The sequence below is a fragment of the Tachyglossus aculeatus genome, chromosome 3 (assembly GCF_015852505.1).
Source record: "Tachyglossus aculeatus isolate mTacAcu1 chromosome 3, mTacAcu1.pri, whole genome shotgun sequence".
Classification (NCBI taxonomy): domain Eukaryota; kingdom Metazoa; phylum Chordata; class Mammalia; order Monotremata; family Tachyglossidae; genus Tachyglossus; species Tachyglossus aculeatus.
This window is the reverse complement of record NC_052068.1, coordinates 80,513,262-80,529,366: the sequence shown is the minus strand read 5'-3', so window position 1 is coordinate 80,529,366 and position 16,105 is coordinate 80,513,262. Positions and strand designations below refer to the sequence as shown.

The window sequence follows — 16,105 nt, the reverse complement described above, 5'->3', positions numbered from 1 at the left end:
TCTATTAATATGCATATAGGTATAATTCCATTTATTCTGATGGTATTGACACCTGTCTACTTGTTTTGTTGTCTGTCTCCCCCTTCTAGACTGTGAGCCCATTGTTGGGTAGGGACTGTCTCTATGTGTTGCCGACTTGTACTTCCCAAGTGCTTAGTACAGTGCTCTGCATACAGTAAGCACTCAATAAATAAGATTGAATGAATGAATGAACTTGCCCGAGGTCACACAGCAGACAAGTGATGGAGTTGGGATTCGAACCCAGGTCCTTCTCATTACCAGACCCATGTTCTTTTCACTAGGCCTTGCTGCTTTCTCTCTCTCTTCCTCCACCTTCTTTTCCCCCCTCTCTTCCCCTCATTTTCCCTCCTCCCTTTCCCTTGGCTGCTTTCTCTCCAGTTCTCTCATAGTCCCACCAAGATTATCTCTTTATATGTACGCTTGGCTCATCGATTTGGGCCATTCTTTAGCCTAGTAAATTATTTCAGCAGTGATAACCCAGCTCCTGCTGTGCTTCCACTTGCATCTTGGTCAGATTTCCTGCCCACTTAATCCTTTTGGAGGGCACCGGTTACCGAAAGGTTATTCCTTCCCTCATGTAAATAAATAAAGTGGCCCAAGAGTCACAATATCTATCTATCTCTATCTGTCTATATATATGTGTATATACACAGCTTTTCTGTGTGTGTGTGTGTGTGTGTGTATGGAAAGAGCACGGGTTTGGGAGTCAGATGGTCATGGGTTCTAATCCCGGCTCCCCCACATGTCTGCTGTGTGACCCTGGGCAAGTCACTTAACTTCTCTGTGCCTCAGTGACCTCATCTGTAAAAGGGGGATGAAGACTGTGAGCCCCATGTGGGGCAACCTGATCACCTTGTATCCTCCCCAGCGCTTAGAGCAGTGCTTTGCACATAGCGCTTAACAAATGCCATTATTATTATTATTATTATTTCAGATCATAATATTCACACTGGATGTAGAATCATTCATATTGATCGAGTGCTTACTGTGTTCAGAGCACTGTACTAAGTGTTTGGGAGAGTACAATATAATAGATATGTTCCCTTCCCAAAACTAGTTTATAGTCTAGAGAGGGGGGCAGACATCAATATAAATAAATAAAAGTATAGATCTGTGCATAGGTGCTGTGGGGCTGAAAGAGGGAATGAATAAAGGGAGCAAGTTAGGGTGATGCAGAAGGGAGTGGGAGAAGAGGAAAAGGATGTAGTTAGGGAAGGCCTCTTGGAGATGTGCCTTTAATAAGGCTTTAATGTGGGGGAGAGTAATTGTAGGATATGTGTTCCAGGCCAGAGGCAGGATGTGAGTGAGAGATTGGCAATGAGATAGATGAGATGGAGATACAGTGAGTAGGTTGTCACCTCCCTTCTGTCCTTCTCCAGCCCAGCCCGCACCCTCCGCTCCTCTGCTGCTAATCTCCTCACTGTACCTCGTTCTCACCTGTCCCGCCGTCGACCCCCGGCCCACATCATCCCCCTGGCCTGGAATGCCCTCCCTCCGCACATCCGATGCCAAGCTGGCTCTCTTCCTCCCTTCAAAGCCCTACTGAGAGCTCACCTCCTCCAGGAGGCCTTCCCAGACTGAGTCTCCTCCTTCCTCTCCCCCCCCATCCTCCCCGCCTTACCTCCTTCCCCTCCCCACAGCACCTGTTTGTACATATTTATTACTCTATTACTCTATTAATTTTACTTGTACATATTTACTATTCTATTTTGTTAATATGTTTTGTTTTGTTGTCTGTCTTCCCCTTCTAGACTGTGAGCCCACTGTTGGGTAAGGGACCATCTGTATATGTTGCCAACTTGGACTTCCCAAGCGCATAGTCCAGTGCTCTGCACACAGTAAGCGCTCAATAAATACGATTGAATGAATGAATGAGAGGAGCAAAGTGTTTGGGCTGGGTTTGAGGAGGAGAGTAGTGAGGTAGTATGGAGATCACCAAATACTAGCTTGCATAGTTACAGGTATTTGTGTGTGTATATATATATATATATATATATTCACATATATAAGTATATGCATATAAATATATAGAGAGATTATCTTGAGGTCTTTGTACTTTATAATAAACAGACTCATGTAATTGTGACTCCGGGGTCACCTTATTCATTAAAATGGGGGAAGGAATAACCTTTCTGTACTCGGTGCCCTCTAAAGGGATTAAGTGGGCAGGAAATCTGACCAAGATGCAAGTGGAAGCACAGCACAAGCTAACCATCGTTGACATGGTTTACCAGGCTGAAGAACGGCCCAGATCAATGTAAACACTCAATATTGCAATGGGAAAGAATTCGAAAAGGAGATTCACATGAAAATTTTAAATCACACAGATTGAAAGCTGCACACGTGATCAGGCCACATGTGGATTTCACTCTGAGACTTTCCCTCAGACAGGAGATGAGATAACAAATCCCAAAAGTCATTCTTTATGTGCATAGCCCATATATGTTTGTACGTATTTATTTCTCTATTTATTTATTTATTTTACTTGTACATATCCTATTTATTTTATTTTGTTAATATGTTTTGTTCTCTGTCTTCCCCTTCTAGACTGTGAGCCCACTGTTGGGTAGGGACCGTCTCTAATTGTTGCCAACGTGTACTTCCCAAGCGCTTAGTACAGCGCTCTGCACACAATAAGCGCTTAATAAATACGATTGATTGATTGATTTTACCTCAGTTCCTGGTTAAGCAGAGGAACTCAACACATCAGAGCAAACAGGGACAGATTTACACCCCGGCAGCAGAAGAGAGCAAAAAGAGAGACCGAATAATCATGTCTAAAAATTCAGCTTGGCTTTAGATCTGGGTGAAGATTGCCACGCTGGCCTATGCCTTTCAGAAAGCCCCTGGGCTGAGGGGATTGACGTAGCCAACAATCAATCATATATATTGAGCACTCAGCTGTGTGACTTTGGGCAAGTCACTTAACTTCTCTGTGCCTCAGTTCCCTCATCTGTAAAATGGGGATGAATACTGTGAGCCCCCCGTGGGACAACCTGATCACTTTGTATCCTCCCCAGAGCTTAGAACAGTGCTTTGCACACAGTAAGCGCTTAATAAATGCCATTATTATTATTATTATTATTAGTACTATGGGCAGAGCCCTGTACTAAGCGCTTGGGAGAGTACATACAGCAGGAAGTAGCTGGAGTGCATGGTTTTCTAGGATTCTCCAGGACAACGTGTCTTTGTAACTGCATGGAGACTTTCAGTATGTGCTCTAGACTGGAAGCTTGTTGTGGACAGGGAATATGTCTGCTTATCATTATGTTGTACTCTCCCAAGCTCTTAATACGTGATCTGCCCACAGAATGCAGTAAATATGATTGAATGAATGAATGCCTGCATGCTATTTGGAAAAGAATTGGGAGTAGGCTTCTCCTGACAGGGAGAAACAAATAGGGTGTCTGCTGAAATTTCATAATCATTTCTATTTTATGAAAGTAACTGGTGTTTTCTTTAATGAGATGTTTCATAATATTCCTGCCCTCTAGACTGTTAGATCAATGTGGGCAGGGAACATGTATACCAGCTCTTTTATATTGTACTCTTCCAAGTGTTTTGTGGAGTGCTGTGCACACAGACAGTAAGGGCTCAATAAACACCATTGTTTAAATACCATTTACAAGAATATAACTGTCCCTCTATAACAGTGAAGCTTAATGAAGTTGAGGAAGAGGATTTGTCATGTGATCTTTGTCGTATTTTCCACATAACTCAGACCACATAATGAGAAAATGGTAATTTGCTTTGGGATATTGGTTTTGAGACTAAAATGTACTTAATTTTTTTTTTGAAATTCAGCAGTAAGAATCTAATAATACTTGGTGTATTTCATTTTTCTCCAGTTATATGGTTTCAGTCCAGCTCTGGTTTATAGCTCCATCTCTTCCACTGACCTGCTGTGTGACCTTAGACAAATCACTTAACCTCTCTGTGCCTCCATCCCCTCATCTGTAAAATAGAGATAAGATAGGTGCCCTGTGCTCTTTTTCCTGTTTAGGTTTCCTGCCAGAACTGATTATCCTGTATCTACCCCAACATTTAGCACATGGTAAACTCTAATGAATGCTGCTATATTTGCTACTATTTGTAAATATTTCGATGGATATTTTTAGATTACTATTTGGAATTTTGCCATTCCATGTTACTATGTCGTCAGAAACTCTTAAGGAAAAGGTTAATTTACAGACTTCTTAAAGTTGCTTAGTACAGCGCTCTACAGACAGTAAGCGCACAATAAAAATGCGATTGAATGAATGAAGTTACGCATTTTGTGTAATAAACCCTGAATATGCTTTGCACATAGTAAGCGCTTAACAAACGCCATCATTATTATTATTAATTTTTAAAAGTTTAGCATTGTTTCTGCTTCACAGCTTGCTTAGTAATACGCCTTCAACTACAGTGTATATTGTATTTTTTTTAAATGATTCTGTTAAAGTCATGATTAAAAAGTGTTTATAATTTTACACAAAACATTTTTAAGAAGGTGAAGCTGAATTCTCTCGATTTAGATTTTTCTTTGTTCATGGTGAGAGATGAGTAGCTGTCACCAAATGCACAGAAAGGACAGCAAGGGGCAGCATAGGTTTATGGCTGCTGCCGTGTTTCCCCTTTTGTACCACAGAAGGGAAAATATCAATCTGTCAATCAATCAATCGTATTTATTGAGCGCTTACTGTGTGCAGAGCACTGTACTAAGCGCTTGGGAAGTGCAAGTTGGCAGCAGACTAAGGGAATTTCTTTTAGGCTAAAGAGGTATGGTTTCCTTTCTCTTGGAAACAGAGTTTCAGTGGGAATGGAACCCCTAATAAGGTGATGGATTTCTGTCATCATAAAACATTAATGATACATTAATTCTAGACCTATATTACCCCTTTTTTTTTTCTTAAGGCAGTATCACTGATGGTGATTACTGTCTGTGTGTGCATGTGAGGCTGGAAAAAAAAAGCCCCCCAAACTGATGACTAATGAACAGTCCCATTCAAATGCCATGCGTGCTTAAAAGTCATTTGATTTGTACTTGTAGCTGCTGTTTGCTGAATCTGTTCTCTTTTTCCTGTGGCCTCTTACACATTAATAAGGTACTTTTATTCAAAATGATCCCCCTAATTTCCGATGGTGACACGTACACTTCCCTGGCATGCATTAGAGGGAGGAGGTTTAGGATCCTATTTTCATTTTGTAGCCAACAAGGTCATTTTAAAATGGGAATTATTGTTTCTGTCTTGTGCTATTTATAACGTTAGATATTTTGCACACCGAGAGGATTGGGAAGTGTCAGATAAATAGAATTCCCCTCTTCAATGACTGTGTAAAAAGTAAGATTTTTTTACTAAGCAAGCGCTTAGTACAGTGCTCTGCACACAGTAAGCGCTCAATAAATACGATTGATTAGGATTGATGAGAGTTCTGTGAAACGTGGATAGAGCAGAGGCCCAGGAGTCAGAAGGAACTGAGTTCTAATGCCGGCACCAACGTTTCTCTGCTGTGTGTCTTTAGGCAAGTCACTTAACTTCTCAGTGCCTCAGTTACCCATCTCTAAAGTGGGGATTAAGACTGTGAGCCCCATGAGGGACATGGACTGTGTCCACCTGCACATGTCCACCAGCTCTGTTATATTTACTTTCCCAATTGCTTTGTGCAGTTCTCTGCATACAGTGAATGCTCAATAAATAGGATTAATTAATTGATTAATCAAGCGCTTAGTAAAGTGCTCTGCACATAGTAAGCGCTCAATAAATACGATTGATGATGAGTAGCTTGTAATTACCCCAGTGTTTAGTTCAGTTCCTGGCCCGTAGGTGATGAACAAATGCCATAAAAAAGTCTGATAGGAAACAGCAATCATTTCTGCCCAGTGCAGAGCTAATGGTCATTTGCAGAGGGGAAAAAAGCTTGAGCCCTTTATGTTAATAGAGCAAACACTTTTGACATTGTTTTCAATTTAACAAATTTTCAGCCCCTTCCCCCGTTATATTGTCATAATTTACATGGATTGCATGAAAGCTTTTGGGGGCCCTACCAGAAGACTGCCCAAAAAGTAAACAAATGGGGATTTTGGAGCAAATTAAGCCAAAGTAGTCTTTGGAAGGCCAGATGACTCGATTTAGATTAGCACATTTTGGACACTTCATCGGGAGGACCAATTCTCTGGAGAAGACACTAATGCCTGGAAAAGTCCAGGGAAAACGTGGAAGAGGCAGACCAGCTGCTAGTTGGATAGAAACCATAACAACGATAACAGAAGAACCGTTAGCAAAGTTACAGATTATGGCAGAAGATAGGATGTTCCGGAGAAAATACATCCATAGACTTGCCATGAATCAGAAACAACTCAATTGCATTTGATGATAATAATAATAGATTTTGACCTCATTCATTCGGTTGTATTTATTGAGCACTTATTTTGTGCAAAGCGCTGTGCTAAGCTCTTGGGAGAGTATAACAATGAACAGACCATTTCCTGCCCGCTAGCCTACCTGGATCCCGGCTCTGCCACTTGTCAGCTGTGTGACTTTGGGCAAGGGACTTCACGTCTCTGTGCCTCAGTTACCTCATCTGTAAAATGAGAACTAAGACTGTGAGCCCCATGTGGGACAACTTGATTACCTTGTATCTACCCCAGTGCTTAGAATAGTGCTTGGTACATAGTAAGTGCTTAACAAATACCACTATTATTATTATTACTATTAAGCATCTGATGTTCCTCCACCCTCAGCTCCACAACACTTACATACATATCCATAATTTGTTACTGTTCATCTTCCCTCTCTAGACTGTAAGCTCCTTGTGGGCCAGGGAGTGTATCTACCAACTGTGTTGTACTCTCCGAAACACTTAGTAGAGTGTTGTGTACAAAGCACTCAATAAATACCATTGAATGATTGAAAACCTGTCCATGTCCAGCTGCTCAGAGTTGGAAAAAAATGAATGTATAAAATATAAGGAAGTAATTAAATAAAATGCATGATTTTACTTGTTGCTCAATTGCCCTTTCCAAGCACTTAGTACAGTTCTCTGCACACAGTAAGCGCTCAGTAAATATGATTGAATGAATGAGTGAACTTTCGGCAAGAAACTCTAGAAATTGTGTCCTTTTTGGAAAGCGAATCTCTGCTCCTGGTTGAAAAAACAAAAACAGGAATAGGGTACTGTTCTAGTCCACACTTCCACTTGCATTTGTGAGTGGTCATTCTCAAGGTAGAATTTTTAAAAGCAGTAAATGATTTAAATATTCATCTCAAGTAGATGGGTATCTTTCACAGAAGACACTTCTGGGAAGATGAAGGCACAATAATTAAGAGGGATAGTAGGAATGATTTGTAAGATAGAAAAACTGAATATACAAGGTGGATCTCCCCCTTTTAGACTGTGAGCCCACTGTTGGGTAGGGACTGTCTCTATATGTTGCCAATTTGTACTTCCCAAGCGCTTAGTACAGTGCTCTGCACATAGTAAGCGCTCAATAAATACGATTGATGATGATGATGATGATTAATGGTGGCTTGAGGGAAAAAATATAGTGTGTACATAGTTTTGTCCTGCTAGGTCCAGGGGAAGAATGTTACCAAAGAGTTGAAATTAAATTTAAGGGGAATGTATGTTCAGGTTTGAAAGATGAAGGCAAAACATACTGTGATGGGAAATAATAGATTATAGTATCTCCCTGAAGAGCTGGTTTGGAAGATGGGCTGGTTTTCTCTGATTTCTGTCATTCACAACGATATTCAGGAACAGGTTACATAAGAGATTTCTGGGAATGGTTTAAAATGAACTCCTATAAAATGCAAAGGGTCAGACAGAATGACCTAGGTGGTATTTTCTGACTATCGTATTCAAGATGCTTATGGTACTTTACTATTCAGCACTAATGTATTACCAGGATTATCTACTGGGAAATCCAAAGAGAGACTTTATTTTGTTTAATATTGGAGTTCTGTGATTAACATTACTTACCTTGCATACCGTAGTTGTGAAACTCATGCGTTTGATTCAGCCTCCTCTTTTCCCCTCAATTCATGTGTTTTCTAGGCAGAAATAAGATTGCTGCTTCAGGACTACTTTTGCGCAACTGCTTTGTGACATGCATACTGGCAAAATTAATCTCAAATTTATAAGTAAAATAAGGATAATTGCTGGCTCTAAAAAATATTTAGGCAATGTAATTTATGCTATCTCCTGAAGGTCTGCAAAATCAACTTTATCGATCCTGTATTAAGTGTTCCTTTTAAATGAGAAAGCATGATATAGGCTAATATTTTCTCTTCCCCTGAAAGGAAATCTTGGGTGTAAATAAAGTATTTCAAAATTTAGAATCTGAAAGAAAGGAATTTAATTTCAGTTCTTCCCCAAGGCAGGATGAGTTGTGAAGTTAATGTTTAAAAAATACTTAACATTGCACGATTTTCTAAAGCAGACCTCACTAATTTGGATTAAGGGGGCACGTGTGCAAGGGGGCAAGTATTTAATCCTTAAATACGATTGAATGAATAAATGGTGGGGGAGGGATGAGGGAAGAAAGGACAGACCAATTAGTAAAAAGGCCTCATTTTAGGAATTTGTAAAATTAGAATTTCACTATAGTGCCTTCAATGCTGTCTTCAAACCTTTTGTACATATGTGATATGCTTGTGTGTGTATATGTTGGTGCATTCTTTATGTGCACTAAATTTAGATTTGGCTTCCAATGATCTTCTCACTTTCTTCCTCTCAGTCTTTAAATCTGCCATGGACACCAGGAAATTCAGGAAGTATTTGAAGTCTGTCTGTTGATGTTTTCCTGTTGCTTACAGTTTAATTGAGGCTTCCTTCTGTAGGATAAAATCGGTCTTTGGTAGCAATAAGGAATCAATCAGTGGAATTTACTGAGGACCTACTGCGCGCAGTGCATGGTACTAGGAAAAGGACAAGGAAGAAGGCTTGGGAAATGCGGAAAAGGAAGAGGAGTATCTAGCCTGTGTCATTATTGAGTTCTTTATTATCCATGTATTGTGCTAGGTATAATATTTCCATTGATTTTAAAGTGCTGTGCAGACATCGTAACACTCTGAGAGCCAGGAAGTGATTAGGCATTTTCTCGGTATTACAAATAAAAAAAATCAAGACAGGAAGGGGGTAATACTTGCCCTAAATCATAGAATTATCCCAGTAGGTCTGGAATGCTGATTTCTTGAGAAGAGAGCCTAAAAAGTGTTACATTAATTTTGCCTGAAAAACAGAACTAATATTTTTGATTAAATATATTAGATATCTGTTCTCTCCTTGAATAAACAATATTGATTATTTTTTTTCTGAGTGTTTTCATTCATTCAATCTTATTTATTGAGCGCTGTGTGCAGACAACTCTGCTAAGCGCTTGAGAGAGGACAATACAATAATAAGCAGATACATTCCCTGCCCACAACAAGTTTACAGTCTAGAGGGGGAGCTTACAGTCCAGAGTGATTTAGTTAACTCTAGACTGCATCCTCTGCTCTACCCCCTTCCCCCCCACAGCACTTGTGTATATTTCTACATATTTATTATTCTATTTTATTAATAATGTGTACATATCTATAATTCTATCTCTCTATTTTGGTGCTATTGATGCCTGTCTACTTCTTGTGTTGTCTGTCTCCGCCTTCTAGACTGTGAGCCCATTGTTGCATAGGGATTGCCTCTGTTGCCAAATTGTATTTTCCAAGAGCTTAGTACAGTGCTCTGCACACAATAAGCGCTCAATAAATACGATTGTATTAATGAATGAGTGAACCTTTTATTCCCTGTTTGAATGCTCAGTGATATTAATTTCATGCTCAATACTACATTTGTGGGGAAGGTGGAGCAGATATAACTTTGATACCTTTTTTATCTTTGGTTTATATTACTAAATTGTAAGAGGAAGAATCCGTCTGAGAGGATTGAAGCAACACTTTAAATAGCGCTTGGTAAAACATGTGACTTAGAAACCTCTTTTGCCACTGTTGGAGCAGAATCCGGTGTGGAAGGACCAAGTATTAGCATTTTTTATTTTTTTAGGTAGAGGTTAGAATTGGATTAGAACGTTTTCAGAACTTGGATTTCTGAGTCACAGAGCACACTGTAAAATTCACTTTGTAAAAAAAAAATGATCTTATGCTACCTGCTTTTTCATCCATGTGTTTCTCCGGTATTACTGGCTTCTCACTGAACAATCACAAGGTCACAATTTTTAGAGAAGCAGCATGGCGTAAGTGGATAGAACACAGGACTAGGAGACAGAAGATCATGGGTTCTAATCCTGGCTCTGCCACTTGACTTCTGTGTGACCTTGGGCAAGTCATTTCACTTCTGTGCCTCAGTTACCTCATCTGCAAAATGGGGATTGAGACTGTGAGCCCCACATGGGGCAGGGACCGTGTCCAACCCGATTTGCTTATATCCACTCCAGCGCTTAGTACAGTGCCTGACACATGGTACTGCTTAGCAAATATCATTATTATTATTTTACTTGGTAAGATTTTTATCCTTGGCTTCCCGTTTTTGTCCTTTTGATGTTAGTCAATCTCCATGCCTCTATTTACCCATCTTTTTAGTGATGACAAGACTCCTAGTTGCATGCGACCTTTAATGAGCCTATAAATCCTGTTGAGTGTTTTTTAACAGAGAGTTCTGTAAATATTGAATGTAATAAAGCGGTATTAGAGCCACTATCGTCTTCTGGAAAATGGGTCATTATTTTATCAATTAGTGAATTCAAAATTCAGTAATGCCTATTTTGGCAGAATTAGAAGGTAGAAATAGAAATGTGGTAATTACTTTCATATGTTTCTATGTGCTTTGTGAAATTAATCAAACATATATGAAATCAAAGACCTGAAAGAAAATTATTTAGCAGTGTATTATTATTGTATCTGCGAGAGTTAAATTATTTCTGATGGTTTGTCTTTTTATTTTGAGTTATTGATTTGTAGTTCAGGTGCTTAGTACAGTGCTGTGTACATAGTAAGTGCTTAATAAATTCCATTGACTAATTTATCATCACCCTTTGTTGTCAGAAAGACCTTTGGTAAAGGTGGTGTAGATTTGATTATTTTTTAAAAAGAGAAAAACCCTGAATGATAGTTTGATTAAATATGTATGAAAGAAAATAAGCACTTGGTGTTCATTGAAATAATCTGTTATCTTTCATATCTGTGTCTAATTGAATTTAAGAAAATTTTGTAATAAAATTGTATTTCCTATTGAATTTGTAAATTTCTTCTATTTAATAGTCCACTTTCTCCCTTCTTTCTAACCAGTTAAAATTGAGCAATAAAAATAATCTGACTAAAGCAACACATTTTGTATCGAAGTACCTAAGTACAAAATTGCTGTGTTCATTTTTCTGTGTGACACCCTGTCCATTTTATAAACTAATTTAGAATTAAGTTAGACACACAGTTGCCATATATTTCAAACGCTCCATCTAGACTGAGAGCTCTGTTTATTGTTGTCTTTTAGACTGTGAGCCCACTGTTGGGTAGGGACTGTCTCTATATGTTGCCAATTTGTACTTCCCAAGCGTTTAGTACAGTGCTGTGCACATAGTAAGCGCTCAATAAATACGATTGATGATGATGATGATGTTGTATTGTACTCTCCCAAGTGCTAAGTACAGCGCCTTGCCCTCAGTAAGCACTCAGTCAATATGACTGACTGAATGAAATGCTATTCATGTATTATATTTGGGAACAGTACATTCATTATACTGAACAGTAGGAATGCTTGTCAGCAATAGTATATTTAATAAAGTCTCATTTATTTCTGATAGACTAGAAACATTTTAGGCATCACTTCCCAGGATAATTGTCGTGTTTTATTTTTCAGACGAGAGTCCAGCACTGCATCTGCTCTGTGGCCAGTGACCATTCAGTAGGTCTTTTGAGCTTGCGAGAAAAGAAGTGCATCATGCTGGCGTCCCGTCACCTTTTTCCTATCCACGTAATTAAATGGAGACCTTCAGATGATTACCTCGTGGTGGGATGTTCAGATGGCTCTGTGTATGTCTGGCAAATGGACACTGGTAAGAATAAGCAAAGGAGTCGGAGAGCAGATCGTTTGAACGTATGCGGCTTTTCAGCGGTGCATATTCTGTTTTAGGAAGAATGTCTGCGCAAATATGAAAGAGTTGCTTCCTGTCCTTAGCAGTTGTTTACATGTCATGCTTCATTAATTTTGAAGTATTAAATGGCTGAGATTTTCCTCATAAATGGCCGAATATTTAAAACATGGGCAAAGATTACGGACAGTAGAGCAAACATAGCCCAGAAAATGTTTGGTAGCATGTGTCTACTTTTTAGACTGTGAGCCCAATGTTGGGTAGGGACTGTCTCTATATGTTGCCAATTTGGACTTCCCAAGCGCTTAGTACAGTGCTCTGCACCTAGTAAGCGCTCAATAAATACGATTGATGATGATGTGTCTGGCCTGGGCAAACCTCTAAATCAAGTTGGAAAAAAAAAAAACAGACAAGAAAAAAATTGTAGAATCCATTCTGACTTCACTAGCCATTTCTGGACACTTTAGGCAGCCAGCGATTGGGCCGCTTGCTTTTGCCGCTTTTTGTCGTAATTTAGCCTTTTAAATCGGGCTCGTGCAGACAGAGAGGTTTTGTCATTGAATTACATCCTCATGTGCGTGCTACAGTAATTGGTTTGGCTCAGGACGTGCGCTGTTTGTCTGGTCGTGCTGTCAGCCTGCCCTGGAGAATAAAAGGCCGCTTGGGCCACCGGCGGAACCGGGGACAAGGTCAAGGGAATGGGAAAGTCTAAAATACTGCATCAAGCCATCAGGTCGCTGGCCAGATGGATGCAGAGAACCAGAGACAGGCCTGGAGGTCAGATTAGAGATCTGTGGCTCCAGAAACAGTCATTTTATCTGCATGGTGCAGTCTCCTCTGAGATTACATGGCACCAGTGCCAGGCGAGTCTCACGCGGAGTCCGGAGCAGACTAGGTCATTATTTTATCATCATCATCATCATCATCAATCGTATTTATTGAGCGCTTACCATGTGCAGAGCACTGTACTAAGCGCTTGGGAAGTCCAAATTGGCAACATATAGAGACGGTCCCTACCCAACAGTGGGTTCACAGTCTAAAAGGGGGAGACAGAGAACAAAACCAACCATACTAACAAAATAAAATAAATAGAATAGCTATGTACAAGTAAAAGTTATCAGTATCCCACAGCACTAATGCACATATCAGCATATCAGAGAAGCTGTGTGGCTTAGTGGAAAGCGCACCGGCTTGGGAGTCAGGGGATGTGAGTTCTAATCCCGGCTCCGCAGCTTGTCAGCTGTGACCCTGGGCAAACCACTTAACTTCTCTGTGCCTCAGTTCCCTCATCTGCCGAATGGGGATTGCCTGTGAGTGGCCTGTGAGTCCCACGTGGGACAACTTGATTACCTTGTATCTGCCCCAGTGCTTAGAACAGTGCTTTGCATATAGTACTTAACAAATACCATCATTATTATTTATTAGATATCTTTCAATTATGTATTATAAGTTATTTATATTAATGTCTGTCTCCCCTTCGAGACTGTAAGCTTGTGGTGGGCAGGGAACATGTCTACCAACTCTCCAGCGTTTAATACAGTGCTCTGCTCACAGTATGCGCTCAAGACTGTGAGCCCTGTGTGGGACAGAGACCGTCCAACACAGTTATCTTGCACCTACCCCAGTGCTCAGAACAGTGCCTGGCACGTAGCGCTCAACAAATACCACAATTATTGACAAGTAGCAAGGCTAGTGGATAGAGCACAGGGTCGGGAGTCAGAAAGTCGTGGGTTCTAATCCCGGCTCTTCCACTTGTCTGCTGTGTGACCTTGGGCCAGTCACTTGACTTCCCTGGGCCTAACTCATCTGTAAATTGGGGAATGAGACTGTAAGCCCCATGCAGGACAGGAACTGTGTCCAACCCAATTATCTTGTATTTCCCCTAGTGTTTAGAACAGTGCCCGGCACATAGTAAGTGCTTAACTAATACCTTTATTAGTATTATTAATAAATACCAATGATGGTTATGATATTTGAAAAAGTCTTCAAAACACTCTTGCTCCAAGAGAGATGTTGTTGTTCCCCCTCCAAATGGCATTCATATTCAGTATCTCAGACAAATGCCAAAAGGTGATTAATCAATCAATCACTTTTTGAGTGCTTACTAAGTGCAGAGCACTGTAGTAAGCACTTAATAATAACAATAATAATAATGGCATTTGTTTAGCACTTACTATGTGCAAAGCACTGTTCTAAGCGCTCGGGGGGGATACAAGGTGATCAGGTTGTCCCACATGGGGCTCACTGTCATAATCCCCATTTTACAGATGAGGTAACTGAGGCGCAGAGAAGTTAAGTGACTTGCCCAAGGTCACACAGCAGACATGTGGCGGAGCCGGGATTTGAACCCATGACCTCTGACTCCAAAGCCCGGGCTCTTTCCACTGAGCCACGCTGCTTCTCCACTTGGAAGAGTACAATATAAATAAGTTGGTAGAAACGTTCCCTGCCCACAGCAAGGTCCGTTTTACAAGATTTATTGTTTCAATACACTCATTTTCTCAGATTTGGAATTTTCCATACTAACAAACTAGGAAACAATCCTTTTCTTCTTTTAAGCTCCTTTAAAGACATACACATCCACTCAGAACCACATACGTATTCCAGGAAACCATTCTCAGTTCAAAAGATTGAATGATGATTGCCATTAATGTCTCTTAAATCAAATCAGGGATTGTAGTACTGGAGGCTCTATGTATCTGCTTTTTCAGAATTTTTGTAGGTAAAAGTTACAATGAACTAATTCAAACCTATAGGGGCATTAGTGGATGCTGTCCTAACAGGTACAACTATACTCAGTTTATAATCCTGAATTCTCATGGTTCCATTTTGACCTCTAGTATTGGTTAAGCCCTAGATGCCAACAAGCCATGGATCTCTTCAAAATAAAATGGAAAAGCTGAATTTGAAAATATTTCAGCACTGAAAAAAGGCACACATTATCTGTCTTTTTTTGCTATTTGGGCTTCCCAAGTAGAAATATGTTTCCCCCGGGAGTCCAAAGGGCATATGCTGAAGGGTCTTGACATTATTTATTTATTAAATTTATTCATTTATTAAATAAAAAATGAAGCCCGATAAAGCAAGCCAATCCAAGATTTTGATGTATGAAGATTACATAAACTTTGAACCGATATCAGCCTTCTCTTGTTGGTGTTTATTTCAGGAATGGTCTGGCAGAATAAAAATATTCTGACCTATTGGTGAGTTTGTCCGTTAACGGAGTTTTGGCTCTGACATCAATTTTTCTTACTATTCAAACTACTCAAAAATCCTTATTTTGTTACTATTCAGCTTCTTTACATTTTTTTCCAATAGGCACTTGTTTCCATTTTCTTAGTTGTCATGGAATGTAGTGGGAGGCTCTGGTAGACATCAATTTTTCTTACTATTCCAAAATCTTTTTTTTTGTTACTATTCAGCTTCTTTACATTTTTTTCCAATAGGCATTTGTTTCCATTTTCTTAGTTGTCATGGAATGTAGTGGGAGGCTCCTGATTTTCAGGAAGAAGGATCCCGGTATAATGTGGCCTAAGCCAAGCTCGTGAGTGGTTCGCTACCACAAAGCAGGTGAAGTGAGAGTGACTGTGCGTGTGGTTGGTAATGTCCATTTGTGGTTCCCCCTGTGAGCTGCTGGGATTTGTAGTCTGAGCAAGCTCCCAGGAGCTTGGAGGGGTGGGATTGTGGTCATTGGAAAGCTGGGACAGTTTCCAGGCCCCAAGAAGGCTTTTAACAGGATAAAAGTGCCCTCCCTGCACTGCTCTAGAAGATGGCCTGAACTTGGGAATTCCTGTAAGTGGGGGCTGTTTTTAATGTGAAGGCCCTTCCGGGAGTCCAAAGTGTCCTGAAGCTGGGGAGGCTTCCGTGGTTTTTAGACCGCGCTTGGGCTTGGAGCCATGAGCCTTCTCTCTGATCTCCCATCCTCGTGTCTCTCCCCACTTCAATCCATACTTCATGCTGCTGTCCGGATTGTCTTTGTCCAGAAACGCTCTGGGCATGTTACTCCCCTCCTCAAAAATC

At 40.2% G+C, this 16,105-nt stretch overlaps 1 protein-coding gene across 1 annotated transcript in view; it reads left to right on the top strand.

Moving 5' to 3' along the window:
* Positions 1-16,105, top strand: part of WDR7 (WD repeat domain 7) — a 451,784-nt gene that overhangs the window by 51,770 nt on the left and 383,909 nt on the right. Inside the window, exon 13 of the mRNA XM_038743534.1 lies at positions 11,854-12,049. Within this exon, the coding sequence (XP_038599462.1) occupies positions 11,854-12,049 (196 nt within the window). The remainder of the gene's footprint in view (positions 1-11,853; positions 12,050-16,105) is intronic.